Genomic DNA, 24,865 nt, shown 5'->3' with positions numbered 1-24,865 from the left:
CTTCCAGAGCATAAAGAGGGAAAAAAAGATGCAAAAAATGGTATGAAAGACATAAAGGTATAACCCAGGAGATTCAAAGTTCATCTAATAAAAGATCCCAGAAATTAGAACAGAAAATGGAAATGAGAAAATAATTTTAAAAAATAGTAGAATCTTTTCAGTTCCAAAGCCCCCTTTCAGAGAGGGAAGTCTCCCGACAGCAGATTTCTAAGGGTTCCAACTTTGCCCTCTGGTGTTATACCACTTTCTAGGTGCCACATCAAAAACTAATGATGTACTATATGCTGGCTAATGAACATAATAAAAAAATAACAGAATCATCATTTTGATCCATATAAGAAAGGCATTCGATAAAATCCAACATCTATTAATGATTTAAAAATTAATACACTAATGAACACTTTCTTAAACCAATAAAGGATATCTAAGAAAAAACAAACCTAGAGTAACTGATTATAAGACATCACTCTGAATTATTGAATTCTATTCCACTCAAACCTGAATGATATGCATGTAAGGTTAAACTTTAGAGTTGTAATAAAACATAACTTTCATAAAAAGAGAACTGATTAACATTTTCTTTAAGTCTACCACAAACAGATTTATGGGTGAAACCTTAGAAGCATTCCCATTAATGTCAGGAATAAAAATATAATACTTGTTAGTTATTGCCAAAATTGTAATTGACATTTTAGCCACTCCAACAAGACAAGAAAAATAAATGATGTTTAAGAGAAGGAAGGTCGACAACCAATATAATTGGCTGAAAACATAAGATAACCTATGGATGAACTATTAGAACCAATAAGAGAGCTCAGCAAGGTTATTGCATAATAACAACATACAAATATCTATAAAGCTCCTATAGTTCAACAACTACCAGTTAGAAAATGTAATAGGAAAACTATATATCCTATTCAGATAGCAACAAAAACTATAATATACCTGGGGAGGGGAGACGAACCATGAGAGACTATGGACTCTGGGAAACAATCTGAGAGTTTCAGAGGGAGAGGGTGGGGGGATGGGTTTGCCTGGTGGTGGGTATTAAGGAGGGCACGTGTTGTAATGAGCACTGGGTGTCATACGCAAATAATGAATCGTGGAACACTACATCAAAAACTAATGATGTACTGTACGGTGACTAATATAACATATTAAAAAATATATATATACCTAGGAAGAGAAGATCTTTCTGAAGAAAATCATAAAACACTGAAATACCTACAAGAAGTTCTAAATAAATATACATAAATTTGGGAAGACCTGAAAATGTTACAAACTTTGTCTCTATCCATGAAATATGTATGTTTCAGAAAAATTACTTCAAGTGAATGTGAATTGGCTATGCCACTTTTGCAAATAAAAGCAATGAGGAAGTTTCACCCTCTCAAATTTTACCATGTCGTACAGAGTCATAGCAATAAAAACCATGAAATACTGACGTAGGAATTGGTTACCAAAAAAATCCGTAACTAAATGATTTGGTGAAACTAGCTCATTATTTGGACAAAAATGAAGTTGGATCCCTACCTCAGTCCTTTACAAAGGTGGACACCAAATTCCCTGAGGACCTAATTGTCAAACGTGAAACCAGAAATCTAGCATAAGAAATTGTCAGAGAGGGGTGCCTGGGTGGCACAGCGGTTAAGCGTCTGCCTTCGGCTCAGGGCGTGATCCCGGCGTTATGGGATCGAGCCCCACATCAGGCTCCTCCGCTATGAGCCTGCTTCTTCCTCTCCCACTTCCCCTGCTTGTGTTCCCTCTCTCGCTGGCTGTGTCTATCTCTGTCAAATAAATAAATAAAATCTTAAAAAAAAAAAAGAAATTGCCAGAGAATTTTTGTGGTCTCTAAATGGAGAAGGACCTGTTACATAAAATCCCAAATCTCATACCATAAATGGAAAACTGGTAGTTCCGAGTACATCAAAATTAAGGATTCCCATTTAAAAAACAGATCACATAGTAAACTGGTAGAAGCGCCTGAGAGAGGAGGGTGCTTGCTAACATACAAAACTGACGAGGGATTAACATCTAGAAAATAAAAGAAACTCAAAATCAACAAGAAAATATGTAAACTCCAACAGAAAAATTCAGAAAAGGATAGTGACAATTTGCAAGTGGAGAAAACTGAATGGCTAACAAGGTAAACGAAGAAATGCCCAATCTCACCAGTAATCAAAGAAACACACATTAAAGCAGTAAAATATCACTTTACTCCTACGAGACTGGCGAAATCTGAAAAGTAAGGTCATAACTGGAATCTCCATGCATTGCTGATGGGTTCCATCATTCTCGAGAACAACCTGGCAGTATTTTGTGAAAGTAATATCAGTGTATGCCCTAGGACCTAGCAGCCCCCTCCCCTGAACATATGTACTTCACGGGAACTCTCACACAGAACCACACAGTGCCAAGTATGAGGACGTGTATTGCAAAACTGTGTAGTAGGGAGCTAAAGATCACTAGAGGTCCGTCACTGTGGAAATGTAATAGGAAACTGTAACTGATGTGTGCAACAGTCCAAAAGAATCAACTAGAAGTACACACAGCGCATAATACATCTGAAAACACGTGATATTGCTTTTAAGAATTAAGAAGCAATTGTATCTGTTGTCTAATATTGTTTGCATCACTTGTACACATATACACCCAAAATATCAACATCCACTTTACAATGATACACAGGTATTCAGGCACATATATCAAACACATCTGAGTGGGTGCCTATGGCAGGGTCAGGTGAGCAAGATGTGGAAGAGGATAAAGAATAGGAAAATGGGGGGCTCCTGAGTGGCTCAGTCGATTAAGTGACTGACTCTTGGTTTCGGCTCAGGCCGTGATCTTGGGGTCGTGAGATCGAGCCCCATGCTGGCTCCGTGCTCTGCCTGGAGTCTGCTTGAGATTCTCTCTCCCTCTCCCTCTGCCCCTTTCCTGGCTGTCTCTCTCTCTCTCTCTCTCTCTCAAAAATAAATAAATATTTTTTTTAAAAAAAGAATATGAAAATGAAAGCATCAAAAAATAGAACAAGGGGCGCCTGGGTGGCACAGCGTTAAGGTTAAGCATCTGCCTTTGGCTCAGGGCGTGATCCCGGCGTTGTGGGATCGAGCCCCACATCAGGCTCCTCTGCTATGAGCCTGCTTCTTCCTCTCCCACTCCCCCTGCTTGTGTTCCCTCTCTCACTGGCTGTCTCTCTCTGTCAAATAAATAAATAAAATCTTAAAAAAAAAATAGAACAAGGGCAGAACCTTGAATGGGCCAACGATAACACATTAAATGAACTGAGGAGTATGATTACCTCAGCTCTCTGCACTTGAGATCAAAAAACACTTTTCACAGGTGGGGGAATGGGATAGGCTGGTGATGGGTAGTAAGGAGGGCACGTATTGCATGGTGCACTGGGTGTTATACGCAACTAATGAATCACCGAACTTTATATCAAAAACCAGGGATGTACTGTATGGTAACTAACATAATAAAAAAAAAATTAAAAAAAAAAAAAACACGTTTCACAAGGAAGAACAAAGGGCCAAGAACAGCCAAGAGAATTTTGAAGAAGGGAAGCAAGATAGTTGGATTTGTCCTATCAAATATCAAGACTTTTTATAAAAGTATAACAATTAAGGCAGGAGTTGAATAAAAACAAATCCCACGAATCACAGCTGTACAGTGGGCATGAAAACCAATGACCCAAATTATAACAGGAAGTCAGAAAGCTCCAAAAACCAATAGATAAATCATCTAATATATTGACACAGAATCTAGATGAAATCCGATGGCAAATAATAAAATAACAACGGTGATATGGTTACAATATGTTGTATTCTTTTCCCTTTCCACCATCCCTCCTCCCAGGTTTTACTAACTATATCTCCTTTAAAGGATACAACTGTAATGACATCTAAGTCCGGTAAGTCCAATTACACAAATTCATGCTTCAGTAAATGATATTTATGTAACACTTTGAAACTGTCAGTTGATGGTTTCAGTTTAACCTTTGGACAAAGCCCAAAAGAATTAATTTTTCTATATAATAAAGAACAAAATGTAAATGTTATAAACCTTGAGAATGTACAAATAATGACAAAAAGAGATAAAGTCATTTGGGCCTTGCTCTTTAGAAGAGCAGACTAACAGGTGCACAACCTCCGGGGGCGGGGGGGGGGAGCTGGTGCTTTAGGGAAAGTGTTCATCATCACTCCAACCAGTGGAATATGATCAAGGAGTTCAGAGGTAAAAGCCAAGAGGGAAGGGAAGAGAGGCTTCAGAGATCCCAAGAGCAAAATCAGCCAGAAACAATGAAAAAGCATGCTCTCCACTGAGGTTACAATGTAGCAGAGACCCAGCCCAAAAGCGTTCCTAGAACTCATGTGACCCTAAGTTTTGCTTCAAAGTATTTCAGAAACCACAAGAATGAATGTGGTAAGAAAGAAAGTTCTGCCCTCTTCAAACTCTGAAGCATTTAAAATCAGTCATGAATGGCACCATTTTTAGAGTTGCTGAGATATGGTCATTCACAAAGCAACTCAAGTACTTTACAGTTAGTCCACTTGAAGCCCTGAAGAAGAGATGCCACAGCCATTCCCTGACATGTTTGTTGAATCATATCCCTTTGGAGGGGGTATGTCCAGTTCACATCAATTCCCCCTTTCTTTAAGGTGTGTGTGTGTGTGTGTGTGTGTGTCTAAGTACTTTCTCGGGGCCCCTGGGTGGCGCAGTCGTTAAGCGTCTGCCTTCGGCTCAGGGCGTGACCCCAGCGTTCTGGGATCGAGCCCCACATCAGGCTTCTCCGCTGGGAGCCTGCTTCTTCCTCTCCCACTCCCCCTGCTTGTGTTCCCTCTCTTGCTGCTGTCTGTCAAATAAATAAATAAAATCTTTAAAAAAAAATAAGCACTTTCTCATTTCAAGGCCTCTGCTAGTGCTATTCCTTCTACTTAGTGGGCTTATACCCTACTCCTCACATGGCTTCTCCTCAGGCTACTCATCTCAACTTACATGCCAACTTCTTAGTGAGGCCTTCCTTGACCTTCCTACCTAAGTAAGTCCCTTGCTATTATCTGTCAATCCATTAATATTTATTAAATCTTTTGTGCCAGGCTCTGTTCATTCTCTGGTCATAGAACTATGACCAGATAAAAGCCCCACCCACAAGGAGCATTTTGAAATAGACTGTTTACCTTTTTTTATCTAGAAGGAGGGGCTCTCTTCCCTTGAAATAAAGGTTCCACGGACAGGTCTGTTTAGCTCATCATTATATGCAACCCCAGCACCTAGGACGGTACAAGGCATACATTTGGCATGATATTTGTGAATGAATCAAGGAATAGATGACTTCTTCATTTCGCCACACTGGCCATCAATTACCTGGAGCCCAAGGGACACTAGGCCTGAGTTAAGCCAGATTCTCTCTCACAAGAGTTTGGAATTTGATCCACAGACACTGATGGGTTGGGAGTCAGATGAGAAGACAGTAACTCCTACAGTCCTCAGATCTGCCCTGGGTCCTGTCTGCCCCAAAGCCACATTGCCTAACTCTTCTTGGAGCTCCTGAAATAAATCTTCCTTTCAATAAATTTCTCAAGGTCAATTTTAGTCACTCTCTGCATCTGGCAACTCACGAATTCAACTGATTAGCACGAAAGAACATTAATGGGCTTACATCAAAATCTGGTTTAAAATGCTTCAGTGGGGGTGCCTGGGTGGCTCAGTCGTTAAGTGTCTGCCTTTGGCTCAGGGCGTGATCCCAGCATTCTGGGATTGAGCCCCACATCAGGCTCCTCTGCTGGGAGCCTGCGTCTTCCTCTCCCACTCCCCCTGCTTGTGTTCCCTCTCTCGTTGGCTGTCTCTCTCTGTCAAATAAATAAATAACATCTTTTAAAAATAAAATAAAATAAAATAAAATAAAATAAATAAAATAAAATAAAATAAAATAAAATAAAATAAAAATAAAACACTTCAGTGGTCCCCATTGTTCTTAGAATAAAACCCAGACTCCTTACCAGTGGTGGAAAGGTCCTGCATGGTCTGGCCCTGCTCACCTCTCCTACCTCATCTCCTACCCTCACTGGCCTTCTTTCTATTTCTTAAGTGTCCTGGGTTCTTTTCCACCTCAGAGCCTTTCCACACGCCATTCCCATTGCCTGGAATGTTCTTTTCTCAGCTCTTCAAATGCCTGGCTTCTCTTTAGCCCTCAGATCTCCACTCAAATGTCACCCCCCCCCCAAGGAGACCTTCTAAGTCAGTCATGGGTCCAGCAGGACTCAACTGGCACATTCCCATTAGAACTTTAGGACTACATACCGAATTCTGGGAGCTACAAGGGATAGAACAGTACCCCAAGAGCAGCAGAGGGCCCACTATCACTCCTAGGCCTCAAGGAAAGAGGGTAAGGGGCTCTCTCGAGCCCAAAATGAGAGCTCCTCGGAGAGACTGCCTTGGAGGAGTTGTGACCTTCAATCCAGTGATTTACCAGCCCAAGGAAACTCAACAAGGAGAGAACCAGGGAGGAAAATAGACTGACATCACCCTCCTCCCTCCTTCTGTTCTCCTGCCAGGATTCCCTGTTGGTTAAACCTATTTGAAACCCGAAGGAAAAGAAGCCTATTAAAACAGAAAAGGGTTTGGCAAACATTTTCTGTAAAGGACCGGACCGTAAATATTTTCAGCTTTCTGGACCATACAATCTCTGTCACAATGACTCAACTCTGACATCGTAACATGAGAAAAGCCATAGACAATACACAAATGAGTGTGGCTGTGTTCCAATAAAACTTTATTTACAAAAACAGGCAGTGGGCCAGACCATGTTGGGCCTGGATGTAGAACATTCAAGATAGTCTGCTGGGTCAGAAGATGGGGTGAAGAAAGGTGGAGAGTGGCTCTCAGGTTCAACACGTTTTAGCTAGCATACCTTCTCCAGTCACCCTATCTAAGTGCCCCACCCCCCAAGTCACTATCGCATTACCCTGGTTTGTTTGTTTTTTTCACCACAAATCATAAGCATCTTACTTGTTTGTCCATAAGAGTAGGGATCATGGCTTTCTTGCTTGCCACCCTATCCCCAGAACCCAAAATAGTGCCTGACACCTGGTAGCTTCTCAAATATTTTTGAAGGAATGGGAAGACATTAACTAATACAGCATGACACAGGTTGACAAGACCAAAACATCTGGTCTCCTTAACTCTGGGGCACCAAATGATACCCTCCAAACGTAGGAAACCCAGCTCTCCCCTCCAGCCCACCTGTAACTGCAACTCTTGTCTATCCTGTTTCTCAGTCTTCCTAACTCCCTCTCCAGACCAGGCCTGTTCATCAATCACCCAGTACCTCCACGACCATGCCTCCAGGTTGCAATTCCACACATCAATGTCCAGGCTTGCAGACCCTAAGTGGTTTGCAGTCCACATTCTTTGGAAATGATTCTGCTTTAGGAGACCTCTCCCCCACCTCCAGCACAGTCAGCTGCTTTGAATCTCCGTTTCATCCTACTTTCCTGGGTAGGGCAGTGAGAGGAGGAAGGACGGGTTTGGGATCATCTCTAAAATAAATTCCCTTCTTCCTTATTCTTAACACAAAAGATAGCAGAGCTCCAAAATTATCCAACAAGAGAAAAAAGCAACTAAATTATCATAAAATTATGAAAGTCATCAAAGACCATTCAGCAGAGGATCACAGTGTAGGAAGGGTTTAGTACGGGGCATTCGGTTTCAAAAAAAAATCGAGATACAAAATGGTGCATACACTTTCACTGCAAGTGTGTGGAAATGAATATACACAAGGACTGGGAGGTTGCGTGGGAAACATCAATGGCTAGGATCCTGGGGTGTGGGTGACTTCTTTCTGATTTCTAGGATCACTGTTATAATATTTGCTAATTATTTGGTTCATCCAGGAGTTGCACGGTATAGTCCAAATAACAGCATCATCATTACTATATAGTATCTATTATATATATAATATATAATGATGTAATATATAATGAGAATATATTCTCAATTACATATGTAATAATGGTGTGTGTGTGTATGTGTGTGTGTGTGTGTGTGTGTGTGTGTGTGTGTGTATACCATTCAACCGGCAAGAAAAATGATAGGATAGATACTGTTCTCTGGTACAACGGAGGACAGGTGAATGGGGGAAAGGATTGCGTTTTAAGCTTGAGAGAGTTTGTGTTTTGTGCCCCTCTATCTGGAAATGGTTTCATTAAAAGGCATGGTTTGAAACAATTAACAGTACAGAATCTGTTTCGCCCTCATACTCCCTCTCTCCAGTTTTGCTCCCCCACCACCACCACCACTTGTGATCCTTGTGAGAATATCAAAATTGTTGGAAACTGGAAAGTAAATGGTTTTCTAATAATATTAGCCAAAAAGACAGTGTTCTTCTGTAGCAAACCCCTGAGACCACAGCAGCTACTTTACGACTGCCAAAGGCTGGTACTTGAGACTAATGCAAAATTTGGCAACAGATGCATTCAACTTTTTACCATTCCTAAAGATCGGGAACCTTACTCTTGTATTTTCACAGATCAGCAGAACCTCTCTCCCCCTCTCCCTCTTCTCTCTCCCCCTCTCCCTCTTCTCTCTCCCCCTCTCTCTCTTCTCTCTCCCTTCCTCCCCCTCCTCTCCTCTCTCTCCCTTTCTCCCACTCTACCCCCTCCTCTCTCTCTCCTCCCTCCCCCTTTCCTCTCTCTCTCCCCCTCTTCTCTCTCTCTCCCTTTCCTTCCTCTCTCTCTCTTCCCCCTCCTTCTCCTCTCCCTCTCTTCTCCCCACTCCTCTGTCTCTCTCCCTCTCCCCTCTCAATCCTCTCTCTCTCTTTCTCTCTCCCTCCCTCCATCTCTCCCTCTCCCCATTCCTACCTCCCTCCTTCTATTTCGGAATCCTAGACATAGCTAAGATCAAAAAGCATAGATTCAGAATCACCCCATTAAATATCATAGATCTGGGGATCCATTTGGCATTGAGAAGCTGTTCTTTGAATCCATCTCATTTCATCTCGTTTGAATCACTTCATTTCTGTAGGCCATTGAATCTATGATTGTTCCCCTTGGCCTACATTTTAATTTTACACTTGGTAGATATGATATAATTTCTCAACCAGCCAATCTGAAGTTTTTTTCTGCCCTTTTCGAAGACAGACATCTCCCCTGTAAGATCACGAGTCACAAAGAAATGATCACAAATGCTGATAATTGGGTACAAAGTCACAGCATTTTTCATGTTTTGTTTAACCATGAAAACCCACCAAAAATAACCTAAACACCTAATGACCAAGGAACGGTTACATGAATAATAATCCATCGAATCAATGGAAAACTATGCAGACCATAAAAATATCTGCAAGGAAGGTTAATGGTGATAGAACACTGAGTGAGAAAAACACAAAACTGTCTATAATCCCACTTTATTGGAGAAAAATATACATATGTAGAAAGGGAACAAGAAGGAAATATTCTCTTATTTTTGTGGTGGTTACCACTGGATGGTGGGATACAGGTGAGCTCTCCTCTTATTTATGCTTTTATTCATTTTCCAACTTCTGCAGAATGAATATACATTATATTGACATTTGGAAATAAACTTTTTTCAAATGCCAAAAAAAAATGTAAGTTGTTATATTAGGATCCAGAAAGCCCCAGTAAGTCCTTCTCCCCTCTCCTAGTTGGGCTGTTCCCTCTCATTTGAAAAGAGGGAAGGTATCGCCACACTATTAAGCAATCAGCCAGCAGGCTTCATTCAAGAGCAATAAACTGACCTCTCAAGAGAGAATTAGTGACGCTCAGGAAATTAGAGCTGGAACCCTGAGTGGTCTAATGCATCCCTCAAGTATTAGCACCATATACATTACACTTTCTGGTGTGGGCACTTTCTTTTCAATTTAATTGTAAATATTTCAAGTGATTGCAATTTCACGGCTATGTTTCACAGACAAGTCAACAGCTATTAATCCACCTTCTCTGGGCGGATATCATAACATCAGCAAACTTCAGAGATGTCCATTTAACTCTCTGGCCTGGACCTGTTAGCTGAACAAGGATCTTAGACCTGGTTCAAATCCTGGCACCTCCACTTGGCTGTGAGACTTTACACAAGTCCCTTTACCTATCTGGTCATAGGTTCCCTCATTTGCAAAAAGGAAACCTCTCTATCTACCTCCCAAATAGTGCCGTAGGAATTTTTTTCGTTTTAGCGATTTTATTTATTTGAGAGAGAGCACGCATGAGTGAGAACACAAGCAGGGGGAGGAGGAGAGGGAGAGGGAAAAGCAAACTCCCCACTGAGGACCCAGGGCTGAATCCTGGGACCCTGGGATCATGACCTGAGCCCAAGGCAGACTCTTAACCGACTGAGCCACCCAGACGCCCCAACGTGCTGTAGGAACTAAATGAGATCATGCATCTAGGGAATGCGGACAGTAGGTACTCAGTAAATTTTGGTGATTCTGGAGTTTTGGACCTGTGTTGAAAGGTTGTTTTCCTGGCAGAGGAGATGGGCCATGCTGAGTCAACACCCCTTTTTTTTGTATTTCCCTGGATGGTACAAGCGGGTTGGCATGAGCAGTACAATTCATGACCTTGAATCAGCAAAATTCCATTTGGTACCCAAACCTTGGGCTTAGCCGCGCCAACGAAATTCACCAGCCCCAGACCACAAACACGGCTCAGGCAGCACCCACTGAGCCTCTGCACTGGTGATAAGAGCCGCAATCATAACACTAGCCTTGGGGAAGGAAAAGAGAAGACAGAGTGGAGAGTCTTATATGCCATGTAATCAGTAGGGTTTGATGAATCGCTGATGTAGGGCTGAAGGAGAGAGAACAGTTTCCAACTTAGATGACTGAATACACAAGTTTATTAATCCAATGATTATCTACAGAGCACCTACCAAGGGCCAGAAACTGCTCTAGGCGCAGAAGACACTGCAGTGAACCAGAGGGGGGAGAAATCTCTGCTTCTGTGAATTTACCTTCTAGTGGGGAAGACAGACAACAAACAGTAAACAAATACACAAAGACAGTTTCTGGTTGTGATAACCATGAGGAAGGAAATAAAGAAGGTAATGGGATGGAGAATAAGAGGACCATACTTTAGGACACCCGGGTGGCTCAGTCAGTTAAGAGTCTGCCTTTGAAAGGGGGGGTAATCAGAAGGGGGAATGAAACATGAGAGACTATGGACTATGAGAAACAAACTGAGGGCCTCAGAGGGGAGGGTATGGGGGAATGGGATAGACTGGTGATGGGTAGTAAGGAGGGCATGTATTGCATGGTGCACTGGGTGTTACACACAACTAATGAATCATCGAGCCTTATGTCGGAAACCGGGGATGTACTGTATGGTGACTAACATAATATAATAAAAAAATCATTAAAAAAAAATAAAATCCAAAAAAAAAAAAAAAGAGTCTGCCTTTGGCTCAGGTCATGATCCCAGGGTCTTGGGATGGAGTCCCATGTCAAGCTCCCTGCTCAGCATGGAGTCTGCTTCTTCCTCTGCCTGCCATTCTCTCTCTCTGACAAATAAATAAAATCTTAAAAAAAAAAAAAAAAAGAGGATCATACTTTAGATGGTCAGGGAAGGACCTCTCAGGAGGTAACACATGAGATGATGGGTCCTGAAAGATGAGAAGGACCCACCAGCTGGAGAAGAGGGGAAGTGTTCCAGGAAGAAGGAAGGGCACACACAAGAACTTGAGGTGGGAAAAGGCTAAGTGCATTTGAGAATAGAGGGGAAAACACCTTTGTAACCAAAGACTAGTGAGAGGAGAGAATTGATAGGACAGAAGGTTGAAAGTGTGGACAGGACTTAGTTAAGGACCAAGCCTTGAGAAGCAGGTTCTTGGGGGAAAATGTTTTACTTTTGGCATACTGAGTTCGAAGTGCCAGAGGGGCTCTCCAAACTAAGGATCCAGGACTTTGTCCTAAGAACTCGGGATAGTAGTGAGATTCGAGAAAATGTCCAGTTGTGTCAAAATCACTGGGGAATGTTCTAAAAATACAAATTTCTCAGGCATTGAAAATACAGATTTCTGGGATATCACCCTGGGAAATTCTAATTCATGTAGGTCTTGGAAGATCTGAAAATCGTTTTTGCAGTATGCACAGGTAATTCTGATTCATTCATCCAACAAATATTTCTTGCATTCCTATTATGTGCCAGAAAAATTCTAAGTGCTAGAGATACAGCTCTGAACAGGTTACAAAGCTTAAGGTGTAGAGAAAGAACCCATGGCGAACACATAAGCAAATAAATTACAATAATGATACAGGTCATTAAAAAAAAAAAGCTGCCGAAATGTAATTACTATGGGGACCTACACTAAATAAATCTAAAGAGAAGATCTCTCTCTGAGGAAGTGACTTTGAGTTGATAGCTGAGAAATAAGAAGGAACAGCCATGTGGCAGTCCAGGGGAACAGCATCCTAGGCAGAGGGACCAGCCAAGGCAAAGGCTTGGTTGAGAACTCAGTAGATCTATTCTTTGATTTATTCCCACTTGATTAACCAACGAAAATGGGGAGAAGGCACTATCTCATCTTTATGTGTTCACATACTAAGCACAGACTTTGTTCCAAGCACTGTGCCCGGTGCTGATACAAAGATGAGCAAGATGGTCCCCTTCTCAGAGAGTCTGAGGGAGTCCAGGGAGGGAGGCAGGTAAGAGAATCAGTATGGCCCCTGAGAAGTGAGAGCATCCCAGATAATCAGTTCATGTGCTGAGAAAGTCCAGCAGATGATTAATACTTCTGTTGTATGATGATGTGAGCAACTATTTCTGAAACTATGCATAATAAAATGACTTGTATTTCTCTGCAGCCCCGCCAGCTCAGAATATCTGGATTTTGGGTGACATATTTGCACCAAGGGATATTGGGTCTGAGATACTGCATAATGACTATGTTTTGGGGGAAATCGCTTCCTAATAAAAACTAACATGTACAGAGCACTTAGATTCACCTGGTTTGACCTGCAATTTTATAACGTTCACAACGTCCCTATGAGGAAGGGATTCCTATTATCCACTTTTTTTCAGATGAAGGAATTGGAGCTCAGTGAGGTGAAGGGACTTTCCTGGGGTCATTCAACTCAAATGTGACAACTGCCCATCTCTGCCTGGGTTTGGAGCCTCCGTTCTGGACCATACCCCCTCTCATAAATTGCTTAGATAGTGACGCAATTGCTCTCCTCGTGCTGGCTGCCAAGTAGACCCCTCTCTCTTCTTCCCATCGCAATTATCCACCTGGGTTGTCTACACTAGCCAGATCTACCTGCTTCTCCCTCCAGGGGCCCTGTAGGTGGAAAGGTGGAGAGGAGAGGGCTCGTTGTTTGTACACTTGGGAAAAAGCGGACCACACCCAGACTGGCCCCTACTGGCCCGTGCCCACCAGCTGTCGATACTCAGGTGCGGTCTCCAGAGGACCCCTGTGCAGTGCCGGAAGGGTTGGGCCCAAAGTGTAGCACCCTGCTCCCTGCCCACCTGTCTGGGAAGAGAAATTACTGGGGCTCAGTGTTCAAAGTCTGAGAAGGGAAAAAAGTACACTGTTAGTCCAGAGGAAGTAGTCAGTCTGTGGCCACCTGCATAGAGCTGGGGGGCCCTCTTTACACCTAATGTACTGAAATTCAGCGGCTTGAAAAGATGAGCTGGTCATCTTTAGACAGCAGGCTGACTGGTTTGCAAAGTAGAGGACCCTGGATCTCTCCTGCCCTGAGCCTCCTTTTATTTCGGACTTAGAGTCAGTCTGTGCGCCAGTCTGATGGTCTCTGGGTGTGTCCTTCAAGGAGTGCCTTTCCCCTGTTTCTCAGGCCGGCTGGCTCCCTCTTCTCCCCGCCGCCTCCCCTCACTCTCTTGTTCCCTCCCTCCCGTTTGTGCGGAGGCTCTTGGCCCAGGTCCCTCAGGCCGGGAGGGTGGAAACGGAGGAGGCAGGAGAGGTGAGGTCACGCCTCCCTTGAGCCCCGCGCCGCTGGCTTTTCAGAGCCTCACCACGAGCGGGCGGCCTCAGTCCCAAACCGCGCCGACCCTGCGCTCCTCCGCCCACCCTGCGCAGCCGGCCTCGCCCATGTCTCAGTACGACCCCAGCTCGGACTTCAAGACGGCTTTGGACAGCAGTCCGGAGGCCAACACCGAGGATGACAAGACCGAGGAGGACGTGCCCATGCCCAAGAACTACTTGTGGCTCGCCATCGTCTCATGTTTTTGCCCCGCGTACCCCATCAACATCGTGGCTTTCGTCTTCTCCATCATGGTGAGTGAATGGGGACCTGGAGCAACCAGGGGGGGGAAGACCTGGGAGGCGTTGCCACCGCTCGGGACCCAGCGTGCTCTCCACAGCTCCCTTACCCTTACGCACTGCCCCCGCGCACCCTGGGTTTTCGGTCCTTTGCGCCGCCGCCTCACTTTTCTCAGGCAGCACTCTGCCCTCAACCACCAGCTCCTCCTCTGCGCTGCCTGCGGCGCTCAGAGCCCTGATCCAGCCTCTCCCAGGCTGGCTTTCCACCTCCTTCCAGCGCCCATGATGCACTCTGTCCAACCCGGGGAGTTTCTCCGTGGACTCTGCGGCTTCTTTCGCGGCCTTCCTCCTCTGACATTTGTAGGCACCGGTCCCGTTCTTCTCAACCTGCTTTTCTAGGACCTCAAAGTGCGCCACCCTTGCAGGGCAAAAGCACGCCCCGTTCTGAGTGCACGGGTTCTACCGCCCCCTCCGTGCCCCACGCGGGGCTCCCCCTCTCCAGCCCGTGGCATTCCTAGCATACGGTCTTTGCTGAGCCCAGGGCACCGCCCCGGCCACTTTCTAGGGGTCCCCAAGCGATTTCCAACGCCCTCTCCTTAACCCTGGTCCCATGCTTTCTTAGGCACCCCCTCTTGGGGCAACAGCACCAGCTCCCTCTCCTTGGCACTCTCCGGCACCCCTTTGTCCCCCCTCTTTCCAGCGCTCCCGCTGCTCTCCAGGCTTTTCTTGAGCGCCCCTTATGTCCCTCTCACCTGCAACGTGCACCCTGGCCTCTCTTTTACTCTTTCTGCCCCAGCACGTCAGAGTTCTTCCCTCATATGCTGCGTGCGCGCGGACCCTATCTCCGCCTCTCTTGGCGTCCCCCAAGGGCTCCCAGGCTCTCCTCCACCGCTCAGTCCCGTGCCCGGGGCGCTCCCGGTAAAGCACAACACGGCGACACGGAGCGTCCTTTGCGTGTCCCAGTCTGCCCTCCGGGAGCTCCGCTCCGTGGCCCCCTTCAGCCTGGGTAGGAACTCCCAGGAGAACCCCACCAGGAGCTCGGTGAGCGCCCGCAAGGCCCTCGCCTTATTGACTGGAGCAGCTGGCCCAGGGGTGGCGGCGGGTTAAGGTTCCGACCGGCACTGTCCCGGGACAACCCTTACAGCGATCTCACAGACCGAAAGAGTCCGATTCAGCTCATGGAAGATCCAGAGTCACCGCCCCCTTCCCCCATTCAAGTCCGCCCACACTTGCCCACGGGTGGCACCTTATTCGCTCCGTGGGTACACACAAAGAATTCATTTGCACACGCAACCCGCTCTTCCCCAAACCCCGTTGTCCGCTCTCCGCACCAACATTCAAGCGTGCCGCCGCTTCCGTTCCGACTGCCTGGGTTCAAACCCTAGCTAAGACCACAGACTCGTTGAATGATCTCTGGAAATCACTGCATCTCTCTTAACTTCAGTCTTTTTGTCTGTAAAATGGGAATAATCGTAGCCATCATTTCTTAAAGTTGTTGTATTAATGAGATTATTGTAAAAACGCTTGGAACAGTGTTCAGCATATTATTAGATCTTTAATCCAGTGTCACTTCCTGAGGCCTTCCCTGATCACAGTTTAAAATCAAAATCCCTACAAGCTCCACTCCCCTTTCCTTGCTGTTTTCTGCCCAGAGCACTCCTCTCCATCTGATAAATTGTTTTATATATTATTATGCTTAGGGCTTAGAGTATAAGTCCTATGAGGGCAGCAGTCTTTGTGGGTGTTGTTTGTTGCTGTATCTTCAGCACGTAGGAGAGAATCTGGCTGGTGGCAGATGCTCCAGAAATACACGAAATGAATGCATGTGTGAATGAATGAACGGTGCTAATGGATCATGATGTCTGCTTCACTCCTGCTGCCTTTGCCCCCAGACTGGAGCCAGGAAAACCATGGTATCAGGTTCCTTAGGACCAGCCAGGCAGTTTCCTCTCTTCCTTCCTCCCCAGAGATATCCGGTCTTGGGTTTTCTGCAGCGAAGCTGGGGAGGATGCTGCAGCCAAATTCTCCAGGCAGCAGCAGACACTCTGGCTGGAATTGGTGCCCACACTCTATCCTGATTTATTAATGAATCAGCAGCCAGTTCGCCCCTTTTCCAGTGCCAATTATAAAACTGCCTGCAAAGGCTTTTTCCTTCATTGATCTGAGATGAGCTAACACTCCAGCTGGTGGTGACAGGCTGGATACTAATGATGCCACTTGGTGTGTCTTGAGGGATAAGACGGGTATATGCTTTGAATGGAAACCTCTTTTTCTGATCCCTCTCTTCCCCATTTCCTCCCTCAAGACTTTTCCAACAGTTTTATAGCAAGACACCACTCTTACGCCAGAACACAGACACTGGACTTATAAGTTGACTAGAGGCAAATTTCACACCTTAAAGTTAAAGCCTTGGTTTCTTCATCTAGAAAATGGGAATGTGAAAAGCATTTTAAGTTGAGCAAAACTGTTGTAAGGATGGAAAAGGAGAAAGCCTGTCCAGCTCCCAGCACTGTGCTAGGGATGTGCAATAATCGTTGCACAGATGGAGAGATTTGGAGCCTGGACAACACATGTCACATACGAAACCAAACAGAACATCAAAGACGTGAAACCCCAATTCTGAAGAGCTTCCCACACCCTCCCCATCGCAAACCCTCTAAGGTGTTTTCCCACTGAAACCGTGCAGATCTGGGCTTGACAAGTTTCATGATCAAGATTCCAAAGTCCAAAGAATAAAGAGGAAGAGGAAGGGTGTGTAGGAGGAAGGTGGCTGACCAACTGTGTCAGTTGTGTGCCTTGCCTACGGTGTCTTTTTTTTTTTTTTTTAAGATTTTATTTATTTATTTGACAGAGAGAGAGAGACAGCGAGAGAGGGAACACAAGCAGGGGGAGCGGGAGAGGGAGAAGGAGGCTTCCCGCTGAGCAGGGAGCCCAGAGATGGAGATGGGAGATGCGAGATGCAGGGCTGGATTCCAGGACCCCGGGATCATGACCTGAGCTGAAGCAGACGCTTAACGACTGAGCCACCCAGGCGCCCCTTGCCTATGGTGTCTTGTGGGGTCTGGCTCTTTTCAAGTCTGACTTACCTATAATTTGTGGTAAAGTCAGGCACACCGTTGCTGGGTGTAGTGCCATTCCCCGGGGAGGCATTAAAAAACGTTGGGGAGCATCTGTGGTGTCGCCGTGATTTGGGGCCCTACTGGCATTTGTTGGAAAAGGCGAAGAGTACCAACGTCCTGCAATGCTGGAGTCTGTCCCCCAGTGAAGAACTGACCTGCCCCAAACATCAGCAACACGGCAATCAAGAAACACTGTAAGGTAATGCAAAGTGATATAAATGTGACTGCATGGAAAATATTGATAAGGCTCAAAACAACCAGTTCCCAGAACTGTAAAAAGAACCAGCTATCTCAAAACAATCAGATTTTTATTAAATCAAGCCTGAGAAGACGTCTATAAATTACCAACTTGGAGGAGATCCCAGGGAATAAGAAAACTACTTTGAAAAATATACATTTGAGAAGAACATTCTTCAAGCCATGGGCGTCTGTGATCTTTCCACCACCCCATGGGGAGGTAGGGAAGTCCTGGGGGTTGTGATGCAGTCAGTGCCCTACAGACAAGAATCGGTACAACAAGGCTTGTCGTACGGGAACTTTGCCAGTGGCAGAGACACAGAAATTTCCATATGGCTTTTGACTCCAGAGAAAGAATGTTTGTTCATTCAACAAATATTTACTGAGCACCTATTATGTGCCAGGCTCTATTCCAGACACTGATATACTCCCTTACCTCTATCAAGGGGTAAATAAGATCAACAAGGTTTCTGTGCTGTTAGGTGTAGAAGGAGAAAAGTTCTAGGCAAATTGTAGGTATATGGGCAATTTCAGGTTGAGTTCACCGTCTGCTGGTTGTGTAGCTGGAATTTGCTACCTGACTCAAGAGACTGGAGTTGAGTCCATACTGAGCCTCCCTTCTTAATGAGGTCGTGATATAATCATTTGCACAGCTGAACCAATCTGGTCACTCTAAGTGTGGATACGAAATAGCCAATGACTTTGGAATGGGTAATCTATAAGCCTTCTTTCATCAGAACAACTTCTCCTTTACACTCACAGAACCTGTCCTGACACCAACCGCTGAGGTTCAAATCCTTTTCTGCCATTTGCTGTGGCTGTGATTTCATGTCACTGACTCAATCTTTCTGAGCCTTGGTTTCAACCCTGTAAAATGGGGGTCATGATAGTACCCACTCAAGTACTGCTTTGAAGACTGAATGATAAAAGTTCAATGTTTTCATCCCCTTGCCTAGGACACAGCTAGAACTCAGTAAGTGATGATGATGGTGGTGGTGGTGGTGATGACGGTGATGGAGATGATGATGGTGATGGTGATAGTGATGATGGAAATGATGATGATGTGTATATTTTAGGGATACAAGCCACTGCCTTTTCCAGTGGCAGTTTTCCTTTTTATTAGGACCAGAAAATTCAGTAGGAACAAAAGCAATGACAAGAAAATATGTCACTGAAATAAATAAATGTTATAGCCTAAAAGTAAATATGAATGCTAAACGGGGATGCGTACAAATAGACAAGGAAGACTTTTGGCTCAGCATGGAATACTGAACAGGCTTGTTTTTTCCACTCCCTTCTGAAACGACTTAAAATGATAGTAAGGGAATCTAAAAGAGTAGGACAAATTAGAACAGGTGAAGAGAGGAGAGAAGTGACAAAATCTTGGAACATGGAAAATGGCTAGTTGAGCACTGAGTGACCTTACAGAGTAGATAATACCGAAATCTAAATCCTGCAGAAGAAGGAGCCAACAAGAATAAAGTCCACTTCCCCTGAGAAACTCTAAAAAGGCTCGGAAATTGGAGGTACCGATTGAAGATAATACCTTTGAAGGTAGGAATAAAGAGTAGGGCTGAAGAGTGGAATAGTCTTTGAAAGTCTGTTTAAGAAGTCGATACTACCGGAGATCATCTGCCAGCCCCTGCAGTAGGCACCTGACAGAAGATGGGAGATCTACTCTCTGGTGAGATTAAACAGAATGGCTCTAGACACCAGGCACAGCTGAGGGTGAAGTTCAGGTATCATCGCACAAGGAAGGCTCTAGCCCCTGTCCCCACCTTGTACCCCAACCCTGGCATCCAGGCAGGAGACTGGAGAATTTCTCTCCCAGAACGTGACCATACCAAAAGAAAAAAACTTACAGATACAAACATGTAGATGTTCTCCAGAGAAATGTTGAAAGCCCCACCCAATTGTACACGGTTGCCCATCTGTTAATAAGCCCCATCCTCATCCACAGAACTTCCAAGAAGTTTCTCAGTGTCTCACTTTCAAACAGGAACAGGCAGCGAAAGGTTACTGGACATTTGAGCAATTCTTCTGAATTACGAGACCTGTGGTTTACAGAAGAAATGAAGCGTAAGGAAATAAATAGTGCCAAAAGCAGAAGAAAAGTTAAGGACAGATGATGAACATCCTCAGAGAAATAAGAATCTATGTGGTGTCTGCAAAACAAGAACAGGTTGGGAAAAAATAAAACAGAGAAGCAAAACAGAGATCTTGGGAATTAAAAATGAGGGTAGATTAAAAAAAAAACACAGTGGAAGGATTAGAAGTCAAAGCTGAGGGAAGCTCAAGGAAGTTAATACAAAAATCAAAAAGATAGAAAATATGGAAGTAACTCAAACGTCTATCAAAAGAAGAATGGATAAATAAAATATGGCATACACATACAATGGAGTATTATTCAGCCTTTCAAAAAAAGGAAATTCTGACACATGCTCCAACATAAACCTTGAAGACTTACGCCGAGTGAAAGAAACCAGCCACAAAAGGACAAATACTGTATGATTCCACTTTCGCGAGGCACCTAAAGTAGTCACATTCATAGAGACAGAAAGGAGATGATGGTTGTTAGGTTGTTAGTGGCTGGAGACAGAGGGGAATGTGGAGTTACTGTTTAATGGGTACAAAGTCTCAGTTTGGGAAGATGGGAAGTTCTGGAGACAGATAGTGGTGATGGTTGCACAACAGCGTGAATGTACTTAATGTCACCGAACTGGCACCCTTAAAAAATAGTTAAAATAGTAAATTTTATGATACATATATTTTATCAGAATAAAAAAATGAGGAAGGAAATTTTCCTCCCCAAAAAGATGGAAATAATCAAAAATATATAAGAAAATTTGAGAATTGTTCCCAGAAATCCAACATCTAATCAGAAAGTTCATAAAAAGGACACCTGGGTGATTCAGATGGTAAAGCATCTGCCTTCAGCTCAGGTCATGATCCTGGGGTCCTGGGATCGAGCCCCACATCAGGCTCCCAGCTCAATGGGGGAGTCTGCTTCGCCCTCTGCCTCTCCCCCTGCTCATGCTCTCCCTCTCTCTGTATCTTTCTGTCTCAAATGAATAAATAAAATCTTTTTTTAAAAAAAGAAAGAAAGTTCAAAAAAATTCAAACAAAGAAAATTGATGGGAGGAAATTATTAAATAAATAATACAGGAAACATGTCTAGAACTGAATGCTTGAGTTTCCAGATTGCAAGAGTACCTTGACACCCAATAAAATGAATGAAATTATATATGTACCAAGGCACATCATGGTGAAATTTCAGATATTTAAGGGTAAAATTTCTCTCCAATCCTACAAACTTATTAGAAGAAAAAAACATGCCATGGATGCATTCATAGTGGTTTTGGAATTCTCATCAGTAATGCTGAAAGCTAAACAGTAGAACAGTGATTTTGAAGTCTAAAAGGAAAATGATTTCCAACCTCAATTTAGACCCACCCAAGCAATCAGTCAAGGGAGAGAAAAGAATAAAGACATTTTCAGACATTCAAGATCTCAAAAAAAGATCCAAACAACAACAGCAACAAAAAACTACCTGCCATACACCTTTTCTCAGAAAGTTATGGAAGGATGTGCTCCCTCAAAACAAAGCAGTAAATCAAGAAAGAGAAAGACATAGGACCCAGCCAAAAAAAAAAAAAAAGTCCAACACAGCAAAGAAGCAAAGAGAAATCCTCCTCAAAACAAGGCAAGGGGTCTCATAAACCCACAGAGAATACACTGATAATGGATTGGTGGTCTGAAAGCTATTGTCAAAATCCATTATCTGGTCATAGGCTGGCACAGTCAGCTACAGCCCTGCCCTGTGCCTGACCACACTTGCTCTAGAAGACAAGGTTTGTGGTCAAAAAGAAAGTAAATACCCAAAGGATGAAAGACAAACCAAACTGAGTGTTCTTGCCATCTGACCCAGGCTCTACTGGGGACTGCTCATCCATCAAAACTATGTCTCAAGTGGACTTCAATTAAGTTTAGAGGGGAGTTTGGGGGTTTTGTTTGTTTGTGGGTTTTTTGTGACCAAGCAGAACTTGGACATAACAGATGTAACATCCAGGCAGCTAACCCAGGAGATTTCACACTGCTCACAAGTTAGAACTCTAAATGTTGTAGCTCACTGGGTCTCTCAGTGTGACTTCTGTCAACCCTCTCCAGCTCTTCCCACATGATTGTCAGCTGAGAAATGGGGTATTAATGCTATGGACTCTTGTGATTTATCTCTTACTAATTCCTGCACATGAAGCTCTGAAGAGTATTAAAATGGTTCCAGATGATAAAGACCTTACCTGAAGTGTGTCACTGTTGGAAATTTCTATTATAGATACCCGCAGATTTTCTAGATATGTGTGTCATCCAAGCAGCCACTGCTTTGTTGGCTACCACGTGGCAGAGGGTGGCCACTGATGTTTGTTACTTGGGAATCTAGAATTTAAACTGCTGTTGGAGTCCTTTTAGTCCTCGGTACAGACTACATCTATTTCAAGATGTTAATCTGTGTGTTCCTATACAAGAAAATACTTTTTTTTTTCTTTCAAGTTCCTATTTAAAGTCTAGTTCATTAACATATAAGGTATGGAATCTAGTGATTCAACACTTCCATACAATACCTGGTGCTCATCACAACAAGCGCCCTCCTTCATCCCCATCACCTAGTCCTCCGTCCCTCACCCACCTCCCTTCTGGTCACCATCAGTGTGTTCTCTATAGTTAAGAGTCTCTTTCTTGGTTTACCTCTCTGAAAGAAAATACATTTTCTTTTATTTAATTTTTATTTTTTGAGAGAGAGCAAGCATGCACGTGTGCACAAGCATGGGGGGAGGGGCAGAGGGAGAGGGAGAGAGAATCTTAAGCAGGCTCCACGCTCAGTGCCTCAGTAGAGACAGACCCCAACATGGGGCTCAATCACATGACCCTGCGATCATAACCTGAGCCAAATTGAGGGTCAGACACTTAACTGGCTGAGTCCCCCCAGGTGCCCCAGAAAATACATTTTTTAAAAATATTTTATTTATTTATTTGACAGAGAGAGAGAGAGAGCACAAGCAGGGGGAGAGGCAGAGGGAGAGAGAGAAGCAGGCTCCCTGCTGAGCAGGGAGCCCAACATGGAACTCGATCCCAGGACCCCGGGATCATGACCTGAGCCAAAAGGCAGATGCTTAACCGACTGACCCATCCAGGCACCCCAAAAATACATTTCAAATACCAATTTACTGATTAAATGATATAATGGCTGTGTCATAAGATAATATGGGAAATGTAGATAAAACAAGATTGGCTGCTAATAGATAGTAAATCTGGGCTATGGGAACATGGGGATTCATTATATTAAATGAATTGTTTTTTTTTTTTAAAAAAAAAAAAAGGGAAAAAAGAAGTCCAGCCAGAGCCTGTCTCCCAAACACTGACAGTGGCATCAAACACTGCCCAGATAACAACGGCAGCTATTAAATAAGTCGGCAAAACGGGGCAATGGGTGAGGTGCAGTCTGTCATTAATTAGTAAGCAAATTATTTCTCACTTATAATGTATGAATTTTAATGATGACTTTGGAGGAAACCTGAAAATAATTATCAAGGGGAGACCAGGTAGGAGTACTCATCTCCCAGAATAATGTTTCACAAACTTGAACCACTTGAGGATCTTGTCAAATGCAAATATCACTCCTCTTTCAAAACTCAGCTGGAAAATCAGCTCCTCCAGGAGGCCTTTCTTGATTGCCCTCTCTCCCCCACCCTGGGTTGTTCCCATTATACTCTGAACAGATTTCTCTCAGGGAACCTTCACTTCCTCGCACCAATCTGTGTATGTGAAACCCCTGAGGTGGCACTGTGGGCCCCAGAGCCTAGCACAATGCTGAATACAGAGTCAATAAGGAACATACGTTGAATGAATGAATGAATGAATGCATGCATGCATGAATGAATGGCTACAGAGGCCTAAGTTTGTTCCTACCTTTATCTCTGAGGATTCCCCTCCCTTCCCAGCTATGTTCTGCATTTCTGCCAAAACATTTTTGAAAAATATCCAGGAGACCCAGGCGAACGCCATGGGTGGTTGAGAGGTTGGCCAAGGCTTGGTTCCTGATGATAACTTTCTTGGCTGGTCTCTAGCTCACCAACATCCTCACACTGCAGCCCAACGGGTCCATGTTTGGAAATTGGTCTCTCTTCCCAATGTGCTAGTCCATGGGAAGACGCACTCCACTCATACAGAAATGTGATGCCTTCAGAGTGTGAGCCTGAATGTACCTGAAAACCTCTAGTTACTGCAAGTTTAAGAAGTAAGCAGACTTCCCAAAACCATGCTTCTCGGACAACTGGTTCTGCCCAATGTCAAAAAATTTTGCCGAAAAAGGGATGGGGAGGAGGGTGATGAAACTGAGAAATCAAATGCTAAGTTAAGCAAAAGTAAACGTTTCCTTTCCTTTGAGGTTTAACACTGTGCCTTGTGGTTCTTCAGTCGAACAGTGTTAACACAAACCATTTACTAAGCACATTGTCCAGGATCCTTTGATCTAAGGCTAATACACCACAAAGCACACTTTGGTTAATACCATTCTTAATGATGGTGGTTCTCACTGTGAATGGATTGAGCCGTTGTTGACATGGAGGTAAAGCAGGGTACCCCATCCCTAACATTCTTGCCTTAAAGACCCACCTCTCCCTGCTTTCTTCCAACAGAAGTATTTTTAATAGGTCTCCCTAACCAAACTTTGACTGATGTTCTTCCTCTCTCATTCTCTTTTTCTATAGGTAAAATTCAGAAATTCACCTGTTTCCTTTACTTTTTATAGTATATGTTCTATTCCCCCAAACTGAAGGAGACTTTCCCTATTTAACTCCCTCTTCTGATCTCTTCATTTGTTCTTTGTTCTGGATAATTTTGGCAGTGTAGTACTGCCATTATCAACATCATCATCATCATTATCATCATCATATTTGTCCATATGTCTTCACCCATTTATCCATGAGGAAGCACGTCTTGGAAAGGTGACAGAGTAATCTATAGAATTGTCGAATCACTATATTGTACACCCGACACTAATGTAACTCTGTATGTAAGTTGTACTGGAATTTTTTTAAAAAGGAAAGAAAGAAAGGTGACCCTAGTGGACAAAATCAAACATGATAGTCCTTGCCCCCATGGAGTTTACAGTCTAGGCTCTTGAACGATTATGTGGCCATGCCTCATCCTTTGATAGGAATACAGCTTTGATGTTCTGAAAGCTTTCCCTTTTAATAGATCTGCCCCAACAACAGAAGCAGCATCAT

General features: G+C 43.9%; 1 protein-coding gene across 1 annotated transcript in view; it reads left to right on the top strand.

The window, feature by feature from the left end:
* The first annotated feature begins 11,539 nt into the window (after positions 1-11,539).
* The window catches only part of TMEM233 (transmembrane protein 233), a 38,871-nt gene continuing 25,545 nt past the window's right edge, over positions 11,540-24,865 (top strand). The window contains exon 1 of the mRNA XM_008707685.2: positions 11,540-14,241. Coding sequence (XP_008705907.1) covers positions 13,753-14,241 — 489 coding nt within the window. The 5' untranslated portion in view covers positions 11,540-13,752. The remainder of the gene's footprint in view (positions 14,242-24,865) is intronic.

The sequence above is a fragment of the Ursus maritimus genome, unplaced genomic scaffold (assembly GCF_017311325.1).
Source record: "Ursus maritimus isolate PB19 unplaced genomic scaffold, ASM1731132v1 scaffold_33, whole genome shotgun sequence".
Lineage (NCBI taxonomy): Eukaryota > Metazoa > Chordata > Mammalia > Carnivora > Ursidae > Ursus > Ursus maritimus.
The sequence above is the reverse complement of the archived record's forward strand: the minus strand, read 5'-3'. Positions and strand labels throughout refer to the sequence as shown.